The sequence below is a fragment of the Mobula hypostoma genome, chromosome 6 (genome assembly GCF_963921235.1).
Source record: "Mobula hypostoma chromosome 6, sMobHyp1.1, whole genome shotgun sequence".
In the NCBI taxonomy this organism is placed as follows: domain Eukaryota; kingdom Metazoa; phylum Chordata; class Chondrichthyes; order Myliobatiformes; family Myliobatidae; genus Mobula; species Mobula hypostoma.
Window position 1 is genome coordinate 69276805 of NC_086102.1, and position 24459 is coordinate 69301263.

At 38.6% G+C, this 24459-nt stretch overlaps 1 protein-coding gene across 3 annotated transcripts in view; it reads left to right on the forward strand.

The window, feature by feature from the left end:
* The window catches only part of LOC134348081 (rho guanine nucleotide exchange factor TIAM1-like), a 320986-nt gene that overhangs the window by 128523 nt on the left and 168004 nt on the right, over window positions 1–24459 (forward strand). For all 3 annotated transcript variants that reach the window (XM_063050923.1, XM_063050924.1, XM_063050922.1), the window contains 3 exons: window positions 4680–4847; window positions 13137–13238; window positions 19435–19513. In XM_063050923.1, coding sequence (XP_062906993.1) covers window positions 4680–4847; window positions 13137–13238; window positions 19435–19513 — 349 coding nt within the window. The remainder of the gene's footprint in view (window positions 1–4679; window positions 4848–13136; window positions 13239–19434; window positions 19514–24459) is intronic.

Genomic DNA, 24459 nt, shown 5'->3' on the forward strand with positions numbered 1-24459 from the left:
GAGAGGCATTGATCGTGTGGATAGTGAGAGGCTTTTTCCCAGGGCTGAAATGGCTAACACAAGAGGACACAGTTTGAAGGTGCCTGGAAGTAGGTACAGAAGAGATGTCAGGGGTAAGTTTTTACGCAGAGAGTGGTGACAGCGTGGAATGGGCTGCCGGTGACGGTGGTGGAGACGGATACAACAGGGTCTTTTAAGAGACTCCTGCATAGGTACATGGAGCTTAGAAAAATAGAGGGCTATGGGTAAAGCTAGGTAATTCCTAAAGTAAGTATGTGTTCAGCACAGCATTGTGGGCTGAAGGGCCTGTATTGTGCTGTAGGTTTTCTATGCTTCTATGAAACAGGCTGTAATGAGATTTTCCTTAAAGCAAAGCTGCATGTGCATTAAATAATGCAAGTTGGAGAAAAGTGTTACTTTATTCACTTCTTTTTCTCACATAAATCCGCAAGAGTGAATTTTATTGTATATCTCAGATTTTTGAGTGGTATCTGTGATTTTTGTAAGAGCGGATTTCCAAAGCCTGATAAGTAATAATGTGGGTGTCAACTGTATTTGCTAATTCTTCTGCTGAAACCATGGAGAGATATTGTTCTGTTAGTTTCCTCTGCAGTTACGGAGCAAACAGAAGTAATCTGATGGAAAGCTCTCACACCCTCCTCACACCCCTCCCTCCTCACACCCCTCCCTCCTCACACCCCTCCCTCCTCACACCTCTCCCTCCTCACACCTCTCCCTCCTCACACCCCTCCCTCCTCACACCTCTCCCTCCTCACACCTCTCCCTCCTCACACCCCTCCCTCCTCACACCCCTCCCTCCTCACACCCCCTCCCTCCTCACACCTCTCCCTCCTCACACCTCTCCCTCCTCACACCCCTCCCTCCTCACACCTCTCCCTCCTCACACCCTTCCCTCCTCACACCCTTCCCTCCTCACACCTCTCCCTCCTCACACCCCTCCCTCCTCACACCTCTCCCTCCTCACACCTCTCCCTCCTCACACCCCTCCCTCCTCACACCCCTTTAGTTCACAGTATAATCAGTGAATAGCTGGGAATCTCACAGTTTGGGGAAATAGGTTCAATTCCCAGTCTTACTGATGCCATCTGAAACAGCAACAAGACTGCTTCACTTGTCTTTCCTTCACGAGGGAGAGCAGTGAGAGGGAATGCAGTATGTGATTGCTGCTACAGAATGTGATTATACTTTGAATGTTAGATGAGGGGTAATATTGACCATTATGTTCTCATGATCATCTCAGAGTCAAGTTTGACTAGTAAATGATGTTCATTTTTTAAAAAACACCCGTGGTTTCCCTGTGTAAGTGTGCTTAGATAAACAGGGAAATAGTGACATGAAAAACTGGTGGAAAAAAAAATAGATTCTAGTTTGTGGGTTTGGAATACTTCTCATGTCATGGTGGCAATTAAGCACATTTCTTCCAATTTATTTTATTTGATTGGATGATTAATAGAGAGGTCAGTTTTCTGAAAAATATTCCTGCACATCTATAGGAAATGCCTTCAGATATGTAAAGTTCATTTGATTTATTTAAGCAGAAGTGCTTGTTTCCCCAGCTGGTGAGAGGCAGTTGTGATGGAATTTGCTTTGAAATTCTTTAGAACTTAAGGCGTCTAATTAGTCAGGTCTTCAACAATAAACACAAAGTGAAAGTTATAACTATGGAAGAAATTTAAGTTTTTATTCCCTCTTTCTTGTGAGTAACCCCAAGGTATTTCATAGAAACATCATCAACTAAAATTTGATGCTAGGTCACTTAAGGAAGGAGGAGATTAGTGGTGGGAGCATTTTACCACCAGTTACATGTTTCATTGTGCAGCTTGGAGGTCAGAGACAAGCTAACCAGTGAGAAGGAGATAATCAGCTGTTCCATCTACAGTAACTCAATTGGACAGACAATCAGAAGTTTGTTCACAAGGTGGTGAAGAAGGATTTTGGCATGCTTCTGAATACAAAAGTTGGGGTAACTGTACAACATGTTGATGAGACCATACACGGGGTATTTGTGCAATTCTGGCCACTTTGCTGTAGAAACAATGTCCTTAAGCTGGAGAAGATGCTGAAAAGGTCCCTCCTGGGACTTGGGCGGCTACGTTATAAGGATAGACTTGATAGGCTTGGGTTTTGTTCCCCCCTCTCCCCCGGAGCATAGGAGGCTGAGGGGCAACCTTATAGAGGTATAATCATGAGAGGGCATAAATAAGGGCTGGGGATGTCCTTAGACAAAAGAGTATAGTTTTAAGGTGAGAGCAGGTAGATCTAAAGGGGACCTGAGAGGCAAATTTTTTTCCACATAGAGGGTGATGGGTATATGGAATGAGCTGCAGGAGGAGGTGGTAGAGGTGGGCACAGTTACAATGTTTGGACAATTACATGGACAGAGTAATATGTGGCAAATGGGACTAGGTCAGGTAGGCATCTTGGTTAGTATGGACAAGCTGGGCTGAAGGGCTTGTGTAACTGTGACCCAGTGACTCAATATGAGACTTTATAAGCCGTGTCATAGTGGAGGGAAGAGTGAGATATAATAGAGAAAATTAGAGGGCTAATCACAGAGTTCAGTGTCATTCCAGCTGAAAATACTACACCAGTGGAGAAGAGATTAAACCTGTGCATGGATCAGAGGCCAGAATTAGAGGAAAACAGATATCTTGCAGAGTTATAGGCTTTAGAAGAGATTACAAAGACAAAATGGGTTTACAACATGAATTGACTTGAAGAAGAGTAAGAAAATTGATTAACAGGAGGCTGCACACATCAAAGTTACTGGTGAATGCAGCAGGCCAGGCAACATCTCTAGGAAGAGGTACAGTTGACATTTCGGGCCAAGACCCTTAGTCAGACTGGAGGCCAGTGGGCGTAACTGTGCATGGGTAATGGTTAAATTGAACATGGTGCAAAGTAGGACCCAGGCAGTAGATTTTCAGTAACCTTAAGTAAACAGAAAGTAAAATGAGGAAAGCTAGTCTGAATATTATTCAATAGTAGAGATAAAACAAATGGTACAGATATGTGATCTGAAGTCTATTTTGTGGTCAAATTTATGACAAAGGTTGTGATGGCAGCTCTCTTCTCATTGCTGCCATCAGGAAGAAGGTACGTGATCCTCAGGGCTCACAGCATCAGGTTCAGGAATAGTTATTATCCCTCAGCCACCCGGCTCTAGAACCAGTAGGGATAACTTCACTCGCCCCATCACTGAACTATTCCCACACCTATGGACTCACTTTCAAGAACTTTCCATCTCATGTTCTCAATATTTATTGATTATTTATTTATTTATTATAGTTATTTTTCTTTTGTATAGTTTGTGGTCTTTTGCACATTGGTTGTTTGTCTGTCCTGTTGGGGTGCGGTCTTTCGTTGTTTCGTGGATTTACTGTGTATGCCCGCAAGAAAATGAATCTCAGGGTTGTGTGAGTTGACATACACTGTATGTACTTTGATAATAAATTTACTTTGATCTTTGAACTAACTGATGCAATTTCAGATAGAAGCTGGAGAGAAGGATTAGCCCCTGGTCAGAGAATGAAATTTCCAATGGAAACCAAAAAGCATGTTTAATTACGTCTGCACTTAATTGAAAAGCAACTGCTCATCCAGTGCTCGATGTTAAACAGGATGATTCCCCATCTGTGAAAATTCTGAGCAATTTAGAGACAAAGCAAATGTCCAGTGAGCTGATCTGAAAACAGAACACATATAAAAACTGACACCATATGATGGCGAGGGACAGCATTTGGGAGAGAAATAGGAGATAGACATCAGTGGTGACATTATAGGATCAGGAAGAGAAGCATTGCAAGTCGTTCTCACTTGTAATAATGTCTTAATCCTCTTTGTGCAATACTGAATTTACTTTGATTTAATTCATATCACTTTTGTTCATTTGGCTTATATTTTTCTTGCTTCAAAATATTTTGCAATGACTGATTTCTCCATTAATACGAATTGGTACTTTTAAAGACAGCTTGTGGCAAGGAGGAAATGTTACAACTTGAGTTCAAAATTTGTGACAATTTTTTTATTTTTACCTGTACAAATTCAGATGCATTTTTATGAGGAAGCTGCAGATGCCACCTAGTGGCTTGAGGGGCTAAAGCTCCCTGTGTTAGAGAAGAAATATGCGAGATTGTGGAGCCTACCAACTTGCATCTCACCATAAGTGTTTGGATGTGATTAATTTGCATATACTGCTATTTAATATTTTATGATAATTTCTATCAGATTCTGTAGAAAATTTTAATTTTGGCAATAATTGTCAGATATCTGATTTATGCTCTTGATAATATTAGAAAGTTGAATTATCAAAGATGAGAAGAAATAATCATTGAAGTATGCTGAGATTTTGATTTGTAGATTTTTAATTCACAGCCTGTTATTGATTGGCCAAGCAAATTAATCATTTTAATTCTACATATTCTGATTTGCTGAAACAAATATTTAAAAAAAGTTAACCAAGTGGTAAAGAGTTGGCTTATCAACTATATGTTATTGACTTTTTAAAAATTGGTGTTAATTTTAGGTTTTGCTGTCAAACAATGATAATTGAGTTACCATTGTATCTTTATGTCATCTTCTGGTAGAAGACTTTTATATTAACCCATTTATTGCAAAAAAAACAGTTTGAGTGCAGGTTATTACTGTTATTTCCTCAGAGAGAAAAGAATCTGAGCACCAGTATTCGGCAACAGTCATCTGGGAGTGACAACTGGGTTACTGATCCCCTCGCACCGTCATGGGTCTGTTTACCAGATGATCAGCCCATCTTGATCGTAGTACATCCAGGGATCTCGGCTCAGGAAATTCTTGAAGTAGCTTGTAAGGTATGTTTACTGTCAATTATCCTATACTTTCATCAGGATGATGATAAAAGTAAACTGTTTAAAACTGGTGGTTGGTTAAATCAAGAACCCTACAGAATTTTAAATTAGTAATTAGAGAATGAAACTTTTTTTTGTGATTGATGGCATTTTCTGAAAGGTAGTTAATTAAATATATTTTGTGAATACATCTTTTCATGAAATTAAATTAACTTTAAAAAATTTGCTTTATCTCCTCCGTTACTTATATCCGGTACTAAGTATCAATTCCTTTAACTCTCCTTAACATTATTATCTTCATTTGATTATATTTTGCTGGTGATTCTCTGGAGAACCATCAGTAAGGTGCTTTGTATAGCACCAACCCTATGCTGACCTCTGTGCCCTCACCTCATAATGCTGAAAGCAGATGTGAGCTGGAGACAAGCCTAAGGCAGGAGAGGATTGCAAACATCTTAAGGTGAGAGGCCAAATGTATTTGCATCCTGCCTCTCAGCTTCACATCATTTGAATTGAACTACTGACCTTAATTGTAAAGATAAGTGGAGGTAAGTAGCTTGTTCTGCTTAGCTTAATGTTCTTCTAAAGAGCATATTTCTTAAATTTGTTTTGGTGTAATAATATAATCTTTTTATTTTATGATAATTTTAAAATCATAAACTTTTTGGACTTTTTAAATGTCTCTGCCATTAGGCCCATTTAAAAGCAGCTTAAAGACAATAGTTACACGGCCATCTAGGTCATCTAAGGAGCAGAACTGCTACATGGTATATAGTTACTGCTCACAGGATGGCTGTGACAACAAAGGCCCCTGGGACAATCATGCCCACAAGGCCATGTGAAGTAGGAAGTTCTTCAGAAATAACATGGGGTTGAACACAGAGACCATGATTTTGGCTATAATCTTTTACTGCTGCTTTTGCAACACTCACAAAAACAAGTCAACATATTTAACTATTGCGAAAGCAAAATACTTCTGAGAATATGGTATTATAAGAAAAAAAATATAAAATACCATTCAGGTGAGTAAAATTACTCAGAGCTTACAGCACAGCAAGACAGATAATTCTTCCGAAGATTTATTGAAACCAAGTTAAAAGTAATAATAAAATGTTACAGGTTCAAACACTATAAAAGATATATTGTAAGGAGTACAAAAGTTGTAAGGATTGTAAGGATTACAAAATGCCATCACTAAAATAATCTTCATGTCCTAACTTGAGTTTACCTAACTTTAACTCTCAATTGTAGCTATAGTTTCAATTTACATGGATTTTCAATTTTGATTCTGGATTCTTTATATTGTTTGAGAGATTATTGCTATCTGTGCAAAAGATCAACCCTTTAATCCAGTTTCCTTGTATATTGTCTACATTTGCCGAAATAAAAAATCACAATCCTTGATCATTTTAATGAGATGAACCAAAAGGGCCCTTTTGAAGTTAACGTCTGTGTGAAATTAAGTCCATAATTACTGTAGTTAATTTGTCCATGTTATCAGTTTTCACAGAGAAGATGTAGTGATAGAGAAAAATTCTGAGCTTATAAGCAGTTTAAAATGTACTTATTTGTGTAAACGTTTAGCTGTTGACTTCAAAGTTACAAAGTTGTGTCCCATGAACTCTGAGAAAGCTGATCTGTACTGTATATCGTGTCCTTAGTTAGCCTTGCTTATGTCTCTGTATGAATGATTCCTTTCACAGATGCTTCAGGTCATTACGCTGTTTTAAAAGTTTCTTCCAAAAGGATCTAATATTTCCTTATTGCAAGCTGGTATAGAAAATTTAGTCAATTTTATTCATAAAGGTCACTACTGCCTTTACAATTACCTATTTGAGTTCCTTAACATTGGTTTACCTTGAATTAATTGCATTAACTGCAGGGTTGGCTACACTCTTTGGTGGCCTGATGTTGTAGATTCATGAATTTTGATGATAGCACCGAAAGAACAGTAGCTATTCATTATCAAATGTGTAACTTCAATCAAAATTGGAACATGATGGCATTCCTCTGTTGTTTTTATATATCTATCTTGGTTGCTGTGGTTACAGAGCTTGGATGTGATACTTATTGACAAGTTACTGCAGAGCTTTCGACAGAAAAAATTATATCACTATCATCATAAGCTGGTATTGCATGGGTTGGATATTTTTGAACCTGGTACCAGGAATGCTGATAAAGCAAACTGTTTTAAAAATTATTGGAAACATTTTCTGGAAACGTTTATAGAAAGAAAAATAGATTTAACATTTCAGGTCTGAATTTTGCTAAACTGTGTTTGTTCAAGTGAGCGATGAATTATAGAACTTGGTAGCACTATTGTGGTTGAGATCAGTCAAGCTTGTACAAGATAGGGGTCGGACCAGGTACCTTTATGATCTAATGCCACAGTGTGCAATGAATAGGAGAATCCTTTGAATACCTTAATTCCTCAAGATTTATGACAATATGTCCTGGGTATAATTTATTAATTGTGTTTTAGTATTGAATTGAATTTTATTTCTTACATAATTCACATACATGAGGAGTAAAAGCCTTTATTTTATGTCTCCATCTGAATGTGCAATGTGCAAATTATAGTGATTTGAATATTAAAAAAACTAGCCTAGATAGTTAAAAAAAATTCAGATAAGTAGACACAGAGGAACAGATAGAAAATAGCTACTCGGAAGTCTCGGAAGTGATTTTTAGGAAACACTTAAAAATTACTAGTTCAATATTCTATTTATGTTATTGTTGTATGCACCCATTTAGTGACACCTGTTGGATGTTGGTTTTTACATGATAAGCTCTGTGTATTTTTTTAAGAATCAGTCCCAATAGAAAAACAAAGAAAATTGTTTTGGAATATCACTTACAAACTTATATAGTTTATTCTATTGATATTTTTGATCTAATAGGTAGGGTTTCAAAACATTAGAGTCTACTTGATATATGTTATTCATAATTTCTGTATTTAGAAACATAGAAACATAGAAAATAGGTGCAGGAGTAGGCCATTCGGCCCTTCAAGCCTGCACCGCCATTTATTATGATCATGGCTGATCATCCAACTCAGAACCCAGCCTTCCCTCCATACCCCCTGACCCCTGTAGCCACAAGGGTCATATCTAACTTCCTCTTAAACACAGCCAATGAACCGGCCTCAACAGTTTGCTGTGGCAGAGAATTCCACAGATTCACCACTCTCTGTGTGAAGAAGTTTTTCCTAATCTCGGTCCTAAAAGGCTTCCCCTCTATCCTCAAACTGTGACCCCTCGTTCTGGACCTCCCCAATATCGGGAACAATCTTCCCGCATCTAGCCTGTCCAATCCCTTTAGGATCTTATACGTTTCAATCAGATCCCCCCTCAATCTTCTAAATTCCAACGAGTACAAGCCCAGTTCATCCAGTCTTTCTTCATATGAAAGACCTGCCATCCCAGGAATCAATCTGGTGAACCTTCTTTGTACTCCCTCTATGGCAAAGATGTCTTTCCTCAGATTAGGGGACCAAAACTGCACACAATACTCCAGGTGTGGTCTCACCAAGGCCTTGTACAACTGCAGTAGTACCTCCCTGCTCCTGTACTCGAATAGAACTTCTGCCTCCAGATCTAGCTGCATTGTTGAGCTGCAAGTAGATGTTTGAACAAGGTGAGGTCCTTTGGGAAGAAGTGATATGCAGCACATGGGAAAAGGAGTGAAATTGGTAGCTATGTGCAGAGGAACTTTGAGCAATAGTGATAGATATTTTGGTATGTTTACATTCAAAATAAACACAAACTATAGTGATAGAGATTGAGAGCTGAGAACTATAACTTACAAGTGGAGATTGAGTTTGGTTATGCACTGACATAGATGAATTTATTTCTTGACCAGAGATCTCATGAGGATAAATTACATAACGTGGAAATTATAGTGCTTTGTGTTACCAAAAGTGCATTATAATAAAATTGCTGTTATCCTGAGTAACCTTTTTCCAACGTGTCCCATTTCATTCTCCAATCTTATTTTATTAGTAATGCCAGGATCATGTAAATAATTATGTAAATTTTATTCTTGATCATATTTAAATAATGCTGGTGGGCATTTTACATATAATTTTAGATATTAATTATCTGAATTCTTTGAAAAATTCGGAGGTGAAAATTCAATGTTATTTGTAAATGTAAATTCTATGTTTAAACTCCAATAGTCTGGCATTCTCCATATATTAGTGGATAACTGGCTATCAAATGTAATTTATTTTGTTAATGTACTCTCTTTTAGCTGCTAAACAGTATAATAATTTGTTGACTGAATCAGGTAAGTTGAAAGGGAGCAGGGGAACTTGACCTGGTGAGTGGAAAAAGAGTGCATAAATCAAAGACCTGGCAAGTGGTAAGGGAGCATGGGAACCAAGCCCTGAAGAATGGGAATGAAGTATGGGAGCTGAACTCCCATTGAGTTGAGAAGGAGCTCAGAAAACATTACGTAGTGAGCTAGATGTTGGACCATTGGAGCTTTTGAATAGTTGCATTGCGGATTGTTGGAGATTTGCAGGATTAATTTTGTAGTTCAATTTTAAGGGAGTTAGGAACATGCTAGCTTTAAAAACATCTCTCCGTATACTGCTCCCAGGATGAGCCTTTTCATTCTAGAACAAAGGAGATGTCCTCCTTTTTCAAAGAAAGGGGCTTCCCTTCCTCCACCGTCAACACTGCCCTCAACCACATCTCTTCCATTTTACACATGTTTGCTCTTAACCCATCCTCCCGCCACCCTACCAGAGATAGGGTTCCTCTTGTCCTCACCTAACATCCCACCAGCCTCCATGTCCAGCAGATAATTCTCCAAAACGTCCGCCACCTCCAAATGGATCCCATCACCAAACACATCTTTCCGTCCCCGCCCCCCACTTTCTGCTTTCCGCAGGGATCGGTCCCTACACAACTCCCTTGTCCATTTAACCCTCCCCACTGATCTCCCTCCTGGCAATTATCCTTGTAAGTGGAACAAGTGCTACACCTGCCCCTACACCTCCTGCCTCACTTCCATTCAGGGCCCCAAACCGTCCTTCCAGGTGAGGCGATAATTCACCTGTGAGTCTGTTGGGGTCATATACTGTGTTCGGTGCTCCTGGTGTGGCCTTTTGTATATCAGCGAGTCCTGACGTAGATTGGGAGACAGCAAGAGCAAGAGGGATCTCCCAGTGGCCACCAATTTTAATTCCACTTCCCATTCCCATTCTGATATGTCCATCTGTGGCCTCCTCCACTGTCAGGATAAGGCCACACTTAGGCTGGAGGAACAACACCTTATATTCCATTTGGGTAGTCTCCAACCTTATGGCATGAACGAACTTTTAGTAATGCCTCCCCATTCACTATTTCCCATCCCTTTGCCCCTCTCACTCATATTATCTCCTTGCCTGCCCATCGCCTCCCTCTGGTGCTCCTCCCCCCTCACCTTTTTTTTCTTTTTTCCATGTCCTTCTGTCTCTTTCACCAATCAATTTCCTAGCTCTTTGCTTCATTCCTCCCCCTCCAAGTTTCACCTATCACCTGGCATTTCTTTCTCCCCTACCCCCACCTTTCAAATCTACTCCTCAGGTTTTTTTTCTCCAGTCCTACTGAAGGGTTTCGGTCCGAAACATCGGCTGTACTTTTTTCCATAGATGCTGACTGACCTGCTGAGTTCCTCCAGCATTTTCAGTGTGTGTTGCTCCATATAATGCTCTTATTTACCACAATGCAACTCTTAACAATGCTGCTGTTACTGAAGAGATGATTTGTTAGTTGGCATGCCAATAAAATAATGATATTTTTCAGTTAGCGAGATTTTAAATATTTAGTATTTTTAAAAATGTGACAAGACTACAGGACCTCCTGCGTATAAACTTTTAGGTTAAGATTCTGTATGCCTTGATGTGGTCTGAATCACACCCTCATTCGTTTGCATGTTTCTCATTAATGGCCATATTCCTGAAATGTATGAATGCAAATAGAGTTTGTTGTAAATTGTTGTGATGCCTTCTTCTGTATTATAACTTCTTGTTACCTGTGTTTTCTCTCCTATCTCCTGCATCAGCTCATGCACATTTCCCTTTTTGTTTGATCTGCATCTTCTCACTTCAAATCATACTGTGAGTTAAGAACCTGAAGTGTTCTAGTATAGTAGAATGATAAAGATATCAAGTAATCGAACATTTCATGGCAGGCTTTTGAGAAGAAAAGGATTTTATTACAATTATTGTGTGGAATAATTTTAATAATCACTGAAGTATGATAATATTTTATCCATTTACTTTCTTCATAGACAAAAAATGTATGTACATAAAAGAAGTACTTACTAAAGAACAAAATACATTTATTTGTTAATTTTTCTACATAATTAAAGACTTGCTTTAAAAGCCTGCAATGGAATTTAGAATGCTGCATAGTGCCGGTAGATGCTTGAAAGTATTTTGCAAATGATTTTCACTTTTATATCCTGCTTCATTGTTTAAAACTTTAACCATTAATGGCATTCCTTAATAGCGCCCTCTGAAAATAGATTTGCTACTTAAGTGTAAAAATATACATTGTAATATGTAGTTTAATTACACAGAATGTGTCACAATTGTTTTTCTAACATTGTGTTGCTTGCTCTTTTTGATCAACAGTATTGTTTGATACATTAACAAATGTGAACATGCCATCCAAGGAGGGGCCAAAATCTGTTTCAATGTAAAAATATATTAGAATCCAATAAAACTTTCTGATTCGCCTACTTGTTTTGTTCTAAAGGACAACAGTTCTTAAATGCAACATGTTTGAATAACTAATACCAAAATTTCAAGAAATGGTTAAGGAAAATTCTGTTCAATTAATTCTGAAATAGCTACTTACCAAACAAGTACTATGCTGTTAGTGTAGATAATGAAATTAGTAAATGATATCCACCTCATTTTACAATTTTGGAAGTATTCTATGCACTACAAAATGACTAATGGAATAGACAAATTGTTATTAACGAGTGACTCTGTGGGATAAATTCTGAATCTATTTTATAAAGAAAGAAAATTATTTAAAGTAATAATTCAACCTTTATCCAGCTGTCTGCAATTTCATTGCATTTACCTCTGCATACTTTCATGACCCTTTTGATGAAATGTTCAAGACTATCTTAAGTAAAGGAGATAATTAAAGTTCTCTGTACTAAATGTTTCTAATCAGCAGTTTTGTTTCTGTGCCTCATTGTCTATTTTGGGGCACTTCAAAAGTTTATTATTTTTGGAAATTAAATTAAGAGGTTGGAGAGCAGGAATATACACTAGAGCTTAAACAAAGCGAAAAAATTGGGAACACTATTTCATTTGAAAAGATTTATATGTGGATCTGAATATATTTTTAAATAATGAAACTTATTTGTTTTCTATTTTGTAGACCACCAGTTAAATGCTTTTCTATCTCAGAGTTCAGTTCTGTTTTATTAACAGCTTCAAAAAATGCCTAATATCTGAACATAGTTGATCTGATTGATGGTCATGGAAACTGCATTTTATTCACAAGCCAACAGAATTAGTTACTAACCCTTTTATAGTGACTAGTTCTCAGCCTTCCATTATTTTCATGATTTTGTATGATGAATTTCTTTCTATCTTTGTTCCTGTTTTGCATGTCTGTAGCTCCATTAATTCAGTGTGCTGTCTTGATGTACTATCATGTGATCAGGGCTAAATTATATTCAAAATCCAAACTACATAGCCAAAGAAAAATTAATATGCAGGATTATATTATTAATTCCCTTGAAAATAAATCATTAAAAAAGAATGCAAATAAGTATTTTGTTTAAATTAATTGCCTTGTCATTAGCTAATGAACATTAAGGGAAATGTTTTAATATTTCACATGCTGGAGAATTTTAGCTCAAGAAGTTCCCATAGGGAATAACTTCATGCTCCAAAGTTGTCATGGGAGTGAAGGAATGACTGTGAAATTTCAGCTAATCTCTTTTTTATTTAATACATTCAAATTTGCATTCTGAAGCACAAACAAAAGTGCAAAAGGGATGTATGGTTGTGATTGAAAAGGAGGAGTAGGTCAGGGATATATTTATCCTTAGCTAGCTTTCACATGCTACTATGCATACTTAATTAACTCCTTTATAAAAAGAATCTAAAAGCTGTAGCATTCTGTATGTTATCCATTCAAAATAATGTTGAATTACAGATTTTCCCCAGGTATGTTACATTATGTTTAAAATGGAACATTGTTCATTATATTTGTAACAACCAGAGCAAATCAGTGATCAATTTCTCTGTATCTGCATTTTTCTATTCCATCACAGGCACATAATTTGGACCCTGGTAGTCACTATGTTCGTTTGAAGTTTACAATGAATAATCACATTCAATATTATATACCTAAACAAGAGGATATTCATGAACTGGTAAGCAGCCTGAATATAAATTTACACAAATGAAGAATGGATATTAGCAGCCAATATGTATATATGGCAAGTGCATTGATATTTTTACAAGACAATGCAAATTTTTGTACTGTTTAATTGTTACATTATCAGAAGTTTTTATGTAAGTTGTCAATTTGTATAACATTAAGAATCGAAGGATGTTCTTATTTTGTTATTTATTTCTATCATAATTAGTTACATAATTTATTTGTGCATACTGTATATCACACAAAGTAATCTCAGAAAAGCAAAGCAACATTGTGCTGTGCGACATGGCTGTTTGGTTATAAACGTTGTCTACTCATCTTCGACTTGTTTCTTCGGTTGTTGATAGAGGAGAAAATGATCTAAAAGAAGGCATGGTTAAAGGATAATCTCAGAAAGAACTTGTTAACAATAATTTTAGCCATGCTGATCCTTATCTGTTTTTGCATTAATGCAAAATTGTTAAGTTGTATTTTTGGATTTATTTGGTCCTTTGGATTTGTGTTAGCTTGAATAGAATTATTACATTATTACAACTGATAAAGAAGTCATTTGACCTATTGGGTCTTTGCCAACTCCGTGCAAGGGGAATCTATTAAATCACATTGCCCAGTTTTTACCTCTTCCTTAATTTCTTCTTGAAATGATAACAGAGTCTGCTTCCATTCCCATCTCCACAGCATGACAACCACTGTGTCAAAAAGGTTTACCTCATTTTACTCCAGATTATTCTGCCAATCAATTTAAACAATTGTCTCCTGATCTATGCTCACTTTGTTGAGGTCATGATTTTGAAAACTACTTACAAATCACTTCTTGTCTTCTGTACACTAGGTGAACATTCCCAGCTTCTATATTCTTTCTAAATAACTGAAGTACTTCAACTTTTCAGGGCTTTATAAATATCTTATAAACATTAAGATTCATGCGGGCAGACATGTGGTGCATGAAATGTACAATGAGACAGAGCTTTAGTTCTAGTCAAACTAGGTGTTTGATCAATGTTCAATGTAACATTGCTTTTGGAGCTATGTATCAATCTTAATATTTATATCTCAGGAAAACACTTTTAATTGTTTTCTCTACCTGTTCTTTCACCTTCAATGATTTGTACACCTAGGTTTCTAATCATGTGCTACATTTGAAATTCAATTTTTTTTCTCTTATTGTTCTTCCCACAATATTACCATGTATTTCTCTGAATTAAATTTCATTTGTGGCATGTTAGTCCACATCCTTCTGAAGTTTATCAGTGTCCACCTTTCTGCTTACCATAATTCCATGTTTATGATATCTGTAAATTTTACAAGTAATTGACACAACTTAGTCCAAGTCTTTTCCTGTTTTCATCAAGCCTGAAAAGCAACCACTCCCTGTGACTCTGCCGCCTGTCTACAACCAATTTTGCACCCATTTCATCACTTCCACTTCACTGAATCATAGAATCACAGAACAATTACTAAATGGATATTGGCCACACAGCCATTCAGTTGTGTTTGTAAAGCAGCCCAGCTCAGCCCACCCCTCTGTTCTCATGCCCTTGTCTTGCAAAATCCCTTTTTTTTGGATATAAGACTATAAGACACAGGGGCAGAATTAGGCCATTCAGCCCATCGAGTCTGCTCCACATTCCATCATGGCTGATCCCGGATCCCACTCAACCCCATACTCCTGCCTTCTCGACATATCCTTTGATGCCCAGACTGATCAGAAAACAATCAACTTCCCCACCTTAAGTATACTCACGGACTTGGCTTCCACCACAGTCTGTGGCAGAGCATTCCGTAGATTCACCACTCTTTGGCTAAAACAATTCCTCCTTACCTCTGTTCTAAAGGGTTGCCCCTCAATTGTGAGGCTGTGCCCTCTAGTTCTGGATACCCTCACCAGAGAAAGCATCCTCTCCATATCCACCCTATCTAGTCTTTTTAACATTAGCTAGTTTCAATGAGATCCCCATTCGCATTCTTCTAAATTCCAGTGAGTACAGGTCCATAGCTGCCAAACACTCCTCATAAGTTCGTTCATTTCTGGAACCATCCTTGTTAACCTCCTCTGGACTCTCTCCAATGACAACACATCCTTTCTGAGATATGGGGCACAAAACTGTTGACAATGCTCCAAATGCGGTCTGACTAGAGTCTTATAAAGCTTCAGTATTATCTCTTTGCTTTTATACTCTATTCCCCTTGATATAAATGCTAATATTGCATTTGCCTTCTTTACCACAGACTCAAACTGTAAATTAACCTGGGTGTCTTGCACGAGGACTCCCAAGTCCCTCAGCACCTTTGATGTTTGAACCTTTTCCCCATTTAGATAATAGTCCGCACTATTGTTCCTTTTACCAAAATGTATTATCATACATTTCTCAATATGGCATTCCATCTACTACTTTTTTGCCCATTCTTCCAGTTTGTCTAAGTCTGCTGCTATCGCATTGCTTTCTCAGCACTGATCCTTCAGAATCAGGGTAGTCAGAAGTTCCTTAATCTTGGTCTGGGGTTCAGTTTAAAGCCTAGATCCCCCAAGTGGTTTTCGCAACAGTTTCTCAAACGAAGTCAATAAAGTTGACTTTATTGTCATATGCAGAGTATATGTATGTATAAGTGCAATGAAAAGTTTACTTGTAGTATAATCACCAGTTTTTTTTAACGATCAGGTACAACAGATAGTTAAACTGCCCTGACTTGGTCACCATTTAGGAGTTCTCAATGTGTGGAATGCTTGTTACCCCTACCCCTTTAACCACTTATTCCACTGGGTTTGTAATTGGTGGGTTATGGCATCCTTGCCTAGCAGTTCCATACAGCTCTATTCTTATAGTAGCACATATGTATCTTTATATAGACTTAAGTTCTGGCGGGAGTAAGTTCTCTGACATTTTCCGACTAGAAAGTAGTTAGGCTACAGGAGTCTTTCTCAGCAGACTTAATGGCTGTTTTATATGTTATAAATTTCCATAATTCTGTGAAACAATTATTTATCCCTTTGTCCTGATTAGATTGTTCACTTGGGGCTTTTGTGATTTGGATTCAGAAGTTCAAAAGGTATTCCATTCATTTTCGCATATAGCAAAACTAACCTTAAACTTGAAAGTAAGCACTTAGCAATGTACTTTGTAGTAACTACTATGCAGCAAAAAAATTAAAAACACCTGTATGATTCAAGATTGCTTAATCTCATTTCTAGTACACAAGTGTAAAGGAGCACTGAATCATTGTTACTCCTGATCTGATGCAGCATTAAAAAATCACAATAAGATCAAGAACATAATGATTAAAAAACACAATAAATATAAATAAATAAGATAGCTTATATGGTATATAGATTGATTATATGTACGTCAAGTGATGTTAGGTGCAAGAAGTGTCTGTACACAAAGTGACTGACAGGAAATGATAAAGATGTGGTCGGGGGGACAAAATTTGGTAATGAGTCACTGTTGAGATGGAGGACTAACGAAACTGCTGGAGTTCAGTGGAGTAGAAAGGCATAAAGACGTGGAATTCCAGAGTTTAAAGCCCTGACAGTCAGAGATTGCCCTGCTAATGATGAAGCCATTAAACTGATCAAGTTCAGAAGGCCAAAGCTGAAGGACCACAAATATCTCTTACAGTTATAATTATTTATTGACTGCAAAGATAGGGCAGAGTGCCTCTGTGGAAGAATTGAAAAATAAATGAGAATTTTAAAATAGATCCATTGGTTAACAAGAAACACTAGTTACTCATTGAAAGCAGAGTGTTGAATAACATTGGTTAACCAGAAACACTAGTTACTCATCGGAAGTAGAGTGTTGGTTAACATTGGTTAACCAGAAACACTAGTTACTCATTGTAAGTAGAATGTTGTTTAACTTTGGTTAACCAGGAACACCAGTTACTTCGGGAAAACAGAGTATTGTATAACATTGTTTACAGAGTGTAGAAAGATGTTTATTGCAGTGAACAAATCAAGACATGTTAAAGGGATAAATGATTGCTTCATGTAATCACAGAAATTTATAGCATAAAAAACAGGCACTTAGCCTGCTGAGAAAGACTCCTCTAGCCTAATCCCACTTTCAACTTCCTGGCCTGTAACTTTGTGGGTAAATTGCTCTAACACCTTTAAAATGTCTAGTTTCCAAAAGTGTAGTAAAGACTAAATGAGTTAGCACAATGCTTTACAGCACCAGTGATCATTGACCAGGGATCAATTGCTGTCGCTGCCTGTTAGGAATCTGTACGTTTTCCTGTGACAGTATGAGTTTTCTCCTGGTGCTCCAGCACCCTCCCACATTCCAAAAAAATGTAAAGATTAGAGTTAGTAATTTGTGGGCATTCTATGTTGGTGCAGGAAGCATGTAAAGATTAGAGTTAGTAAGTTGTGGGCATGCTATGTTGGTGCGAGAGACATGTAAAGATGTAAAGATTAGAGTTGGTAAGTTGTGGGCATGCTATGTTGGTGCGAGAAACATGTAAAGATGTAAAGATTAGAGTTGGTAAGTTGTGGGCATACACGAGGAATTCTGCAGATGCTGGAAATTCAAGCAACACACATCAAAGTTGCTGGTGAACGCAGCAGGCCAGACAGCATCTCTGTCCCTCTGACCATACCCCTTGCCCATCCTCTGGGTTTTTTCCCCCCTCCCCATTTTCCTTCTCCCTGGGCCTCCTGTCCCATGATCCTCTCGTATCCCCTTTTGCCAATCAACTATCCAGCTCCTGGCTCCATCCCTCCCCCTCCTGTCTTCTCCTATCATTTTGGATCTCCCCCTCCCCCTCCCACTTTCAAATCTCTTACTATCTCCTCTTTCAGTTAGTCCTGACGAAGGGTCTCGGCCCGAAATGTCGACTGTACCTCTTCCTAGAGATGCTGCCTGGCCTGCTGCATTCACCAGCAACTTTGATGTGTGTAAGTGGTGGGCATGCTATGTTGGTGCAGGAAGCATTTAAAGATGTAAAGATTAGAGTTAGTAAGTTGTGGGCATGCTATGTTGGTGCAGGAACTTGGTAACACTTGCGTGCTGCCCCCAGCACTTCCTCAGACTGTGTTGGTCATTGACACAAAAATGACGCACTTCATTGTATGTCTCAATGTTTTGATGTACATACGACATACAAAGCTAATCTTTATCTTTAAAATTTAAGTCTCTAACTTAACTGCCTGTGGGTGATAAAAATAGTCCTGAATTTTCTCCTATATTCTTACACCAATTATTTGAAATCTAAGCTTTCTGGATTTTGATCTCTTGGTCAAGAAAAATGTTGTCCTTCCTATCCATTCTGTCAGGGCTCCTTAGATTTTGTGCACCTCAATTACTATTTCTTTGGTCTCTCTTGTTCGAAAATAAGCACCTGGAGCTTCTCCAACCATTCTCTAATTCTGTTAACATTCTCTAATTCTACCAACGTACTCATAAATCTCCTTAGTTTCAATTGCATTCTTTCTGCATATAGTCAATTCTTGCATCATCTACAAACTTCTTAATCTTCTACGTATATATAAATCATTGGTATAGGCTATAAAATAAACAAGAGATTTGGGACTAAGCCCTGTGGAACCTTACTGGCAATGTCCTCCATTTGTAAGGAAATCAGTTGATCATTTTAATTTGCTTCCTGACATGGAGCCAATTTTAGATCCAACTTGTCAAGTTTCATTGGATCTCATAAGCATTTACTTCATTGAACAAGCCTGGTGGGATCAGCAAAAATGTCCATAGCGCTTGAGCTGGGGAAGAGATACAGTTGGGAGAAGTTACATTTTAAATGGTAACCAATAAATACGGATATCTTTTAATTTTTGATATTTATAGGTAAGTGAACCATGTCAAGAGTTTTATCTCCTGCATGAATTCTAGCATGGCAGGCTTCTAATGCTATAGAATCTGTGTATCATTGGTTTGTATTCAATTTTTATGTTGCATTTTTAGCTAGCCATTAATTAATCATATTAGTACCCTTTATGGATAATCCTCCAACTAAAGGATGGTTAAAAAGCCATTGTCTTGACATTACTACCTTTGGGAGAATCTAATACAATGTTGAAGCTGCAGTAAGTGTGGAACATGAATAAATTATATCAGTGAATACAATTCATGTTATAAGTACATATTAGTAAATTGATAGTTTGTATTTTTCAGTAATTTGTGACTTTTTAATCTATTTTACAAATTAATTAAAGGTATTATATATTTTCTCAGTTGTATCAAGAAATTCAAATATGTCCTAAAACTACACATCATGTTCATTTCGACAAGTTCGAAACTTCCATCAATTATGGTAAGGATATGTGCAGAATGATACAAATACTAACAAATGTTTATGCCAGTTACTTCTATTACTTGTATTAGTTTCTTTGGCTTTACTTTTGGATACGCAAGAGACGCAGATGTTTTAAAATTTGGAATAACACCCAGAGGAGCTGGAGGAACTCAGCAGATCAGGCACCATCTCTGGGGAGGGAAAGGACATTTGGTATTTCAAGTCAAGACCCTTCATCAGGGACCTCCAGTTCCATTAGGTGTTGCTCTTCGCTTCTATTTTGGTTTTTTTTGAGACACGCTGTTTGAAATAATAAAAGATAACTGTCCAGTATTTGTACATAGGAAACAGTTACATTAAATCTGAGATAATTCTTGAATCTGTTATGTGGCTAATGAGTTTGCTTTGACCTAGAAATAAGATTGCTGTACAACTGGAGTTCTGTAAATTACAACTGAGGCACACACGCCTTTTGTGCTGTTTTGTTTAATTTGAATGACTGGCCTGATTGATGCTTTTACTTAATTTGTGAAAAAATGTTGAATTAATAAGAATAAACTGTAAACTTAATTACATTTTCTTGAAATATATGTAACCAAAGTTTTTGACCTCCAGCTTTTCCTGTTTTCTAAGTGCCTTCTAAGTATGGTTCTTTTGAACCACTCTCACTGCAAACTGCCCCCTGTAATTTCCTTTTAAATAACGTACTTTTGAACGGTCTGACTGAACGAGTGATCTCACGATCTCTGAAGGACTCAGCAGACTTAACTCTCAGGCATGCTTTAAGCAAGCCAGCTGGTGGCGTAGTGGCATCGGCATTGGACTTTGAGGTGAGTGGCCAGCTCCTTGCATGCTTTCTACCCATGCTGGGTTGAGTGCCGACCTCGTGAAAAAATAGACAAAAATGCTAAAGAAAGGGCAAGGTTGCCACCTGATTGACCACAAGGCGCAGAAAGGAGCACCACACATGCTTTAAGCAGACAAGGTCCATCTCTACAGCCGAAAGAGAGGGAGGAAGGGAGGACTCCAAACCAGGCTAAAATGAAGAGGTCTGAAACTTACTCTACCCGGCATCTTGTTAGCAAATGTACAGTCACTGGAGAACAAGACTGAGGACCTAAGGGCAAGACTTATGTGTCAGAGGGAAATGAGGAATTACCTTGTTCTGTGTTACACAGAGACATGGTTCACTCTGGACACGCTGAATACATTGGTAAGACCCGAGGGCTTCTTGATCAACCAGATGGACTGGACTGCTGATTCAGAGAAGGCAAAATGTGGGGGGGGGGGGGGGTGTACGAGAATCTGTATTTCATGTTAATACTCTTTGTGGTGCTCAGATGCAGCAGTCTTTTGCACTCTCATTTCCTGTCCTGGAACATCTGGTGATTAAGTGCCGACTGTTCTACTTACCAAGGGAGTTTTCCTCCATGATTCTGGACCACAGTTTGCATACCGCCGAAGGCCGATGTTAAGCAGGCATTGGATGTATTGAGTGCTGCCATCAGCAAACAAGAAATGGCCTACCCTGACGCCTTTCAAATCATTGTTGGGGACTTCAATCAGGCTTGTTTGAAGAAATTTCTGCCCCATTATCATCAACAGATCACTTGCATCACCAGGGGGTCCCAATACACTTGACCTCTGTCTGCTATAATATGGTTCGGAATACCTACTGTTCCATGCCTAGACTGCATTTTGGGAAACCTGATTACTTGGCTGTCCTGAATACAAGCAAAGGCTATACAGCAAGGCTCCAGAGATAGGGACAACAAAGAGGTGGTCACGGGAGGTAGAGGAGTGGCTACAAGATTGCTTCAAGCCAGTGGACTGGGCCATGTTCAAGGACTCATCAGAGGACCTGAGCCAATACCCCATGGTTGTCACAGACTTTATAAAAACTCTCGTAGATGAGTGTGACCCCACAATATCATTCAGAGTCTTCCCCGAACAGAAGCTTGGATGAAAGATGAGATCCGCAAACTGCTGATGGCCAGATCAGTCGCATTCAGGACTGGTGACCAAGTAAAATACTAGAGGTCCAGGTACGATCTCTGGAAAGCCATCCCATGTGTGAAGTGGCAATTCCGGGTCAAACTTGAATCACTGAAGGATGCTTGACAGCTGTGGCAGGGCTTGAATGCTATCATCTCCTGCAAAGTGGAAACAAGCAACATAAGTGACAACAAGGCTTTGCTCCCAGATGAGCTCAGTGCCTTTCGTGCTCACTTTGACTGTCAAGCCATGGAGGCACCTTCACAAACTCCCACAGCCCCTGATGACCCTGCAATTTCAGGAGGGTGAACCCATGGAAAGCATCTGTCTCTGATGGGGTAGCTGGCCGAGTACTGGAGTGTTGATCAACTGGCTAGAGTGTTCACTGATATTTTTAACCTCTTGTTTTCACAGTCTGAGGTACTCACCTGCTTCAAGCAGGCTTCAATTATACTGGTGCGTAAGAAGAACATGGTAACCTGCATTAATGACTATCATCCATAGCACTTTGATCCATTGTGGTGAAGTGCTTTGTAATGAAGCATATCGCTCCTGCCTGAGAAGCAACTTAGATCCACTCCAATTCACCTACCTTTACAATAGGTCAATAGCAGATGCCATTTTGTTAGCTCTTCACTCAACCCTGGAACATCTAGACAGTGAAGATGCGTACATCAGGGTGCTTTTCATTGACTACAGCTCAGCGTTCAATACTATCATCCCCTCGAAACTAATCAATGAGCTTCAATACCTTGGCCTTGATATCTCTTTGTGGAACTGGATTCTCGGTTTCCTCACTTGCAGACCCCAGTCCGTTCGGATTGGCAACAACATCTCCTCCACAATCTCCATCAGCACAGGTACACCACAAGGCTGTGTGCCTAGTCCCCTGCTCTACTTGCCTTATACTTACGACTGTGAGGCTAAACACAGCTCCAATACCATATTTCAATTTGCTGAAGACACCACTGTCATTGGCCAAATTAAAGGTGGTGAAGAATCAGCATTATTGGAGGGAGATTGAAAATCTGGCTGAATGATGCAACAACAATCTCTCACTCAATGTCAGCAAGACCGAGGAGCAGATTATTGACTTCAGGAGGAGGAAACTGGAGGTCCATCAGCCAGTTCTCATTGGGTATCCGAGTTGGAGAGCATTATCAACTTTAATTTCCTCGGTGTTATCATTTCAGAGGATTTTTCCTTGGTCCAGCACATCGAAGGGCCTGTACTGTGCTGTACTATTCTATGTTCCATGTTTTATAAGTGCCATTACGAAAAGCACGGCAACACCTCTACTTTCTTAGAATTTTGAGAAGATTCTGCATGTCATCAAAAACTTGATAAACTTCTACAGTTGTGCGGTGGAGAGTACATTGACTGGTACGAAACACCGATGCCCTTGAATGGAAAGTGCTATAAAATGTAGTGGACACAGCCCTGTCCATCTCGGGTAAAGCCCTCCCCACCACTGAGCACATCTACACTGAGTGCTGTTGCAGGAAAGCAGCAACCATCATCAAGGACCTCCACCACCAAGGTCATGCTCTCTTCTCGCTGCTGCCATTAGGAAGAGGTACAGGAGCCTCAGATCCCACACCATCATGTTCATGAACAGTTATTACCCCTCAACCATTAGGCTCTCGAACCAAAGGGGATAACTTCACTTGACTTCACTTGCTCCATCACTGAATATCTCCTTTACTGTTTATAGCTCTGTCATACAGGACCTCTGCACCGTCCCCTCTCATTCAAAGAAGCTTTGTGATATCACACCAGAGGAAATATTGTATCATTTCTTAATGCATGTATTACTAAATGACAATAAAAGAGGACTACGTGTCTTCATTCTCTTACATTCAAGGGAATAAAGAACTGGCGTAGCTAAACTCTCCCTGTAACTCAGGTCTTCAGTTCATGACAACATCTTTGTAAATCTTCTCTGCACTCTTTTCCGTTTTAATCATGTGATGGTTATTGATTTCCTGGGCCAGGGTACCTCTTGTGTTTTGCTAAGCTTAGCTTTCTAGACACAGCAGCTGCCACTTGTAAAGATCAAACAGTTGTAAGTTAAACTTTCAACTAATATTCATTGTCCAGCTTTTATCATAAACAGGGGCCATTTTTCAGTTCCTAATATAAATGGAAAGCAGTAGTCAGTTTGAAGTTGAAAAAACACAGTTTTGCAAACATCCACTGTCAATATAACAAGATGTTGGCAACCTCACACCTATCTTATTGCTGAAGAGGTGCATTATAAGACAACTGATTATTTAATTCGGCCTGTATTAAACTAGACAGTGCTGGATAAGTTATTCAGTTGAAGGAAGCTTGTAGACCAGATGGAGGCAATCACTTAGCACATTAATAACTGACCTATTAGTAAGTTGGAAGGTTTATGTACTCAAGGAAGTTAGCTTCACACCATTATTGAGGTGACCTGGGATCTGTGTCTCCAAGAAGCTTTTACATTGATTGTGTTAAAAGGTATCTGAAAGAATATCACGTGTGTGAAGCCACCTAAGTGGCAAAGAAACTGTATAAACGTAGAGGGCAGTTCAGGCTTATTAGGAATGGGGTAAGGAACATCAAGCAGGACGAAAGAAACCCAGGGTGAATTAGAGTCCTTTTCTCTGGCTTCAATTTCTACAACAGATGACTGGTTCATCTGCATTGCTGTTATGTCTCTTATAGCTTATAGGACTTGTACCTGAGTCTTGGAAATCCTTTGTCTATTAGAAAGGATTTGTAATTTAGAAATCTTTTATAAGATAGAAATCCTCTGTGAGTTTTAAATGAGTTTTAAGAGTGTTGTTTGGATTTGAACATGTATCACTGAAAGTAAATGAATTGTGTTTTAAGCTACTTTGTTGACTGGAAGTATCTTCTACTTGGTGGGGAGAGGGGATCAAATAGTGGTTACCGACAGCTAAACTCACTGTTGATGTTAAACTAGGGAATGAACAGTA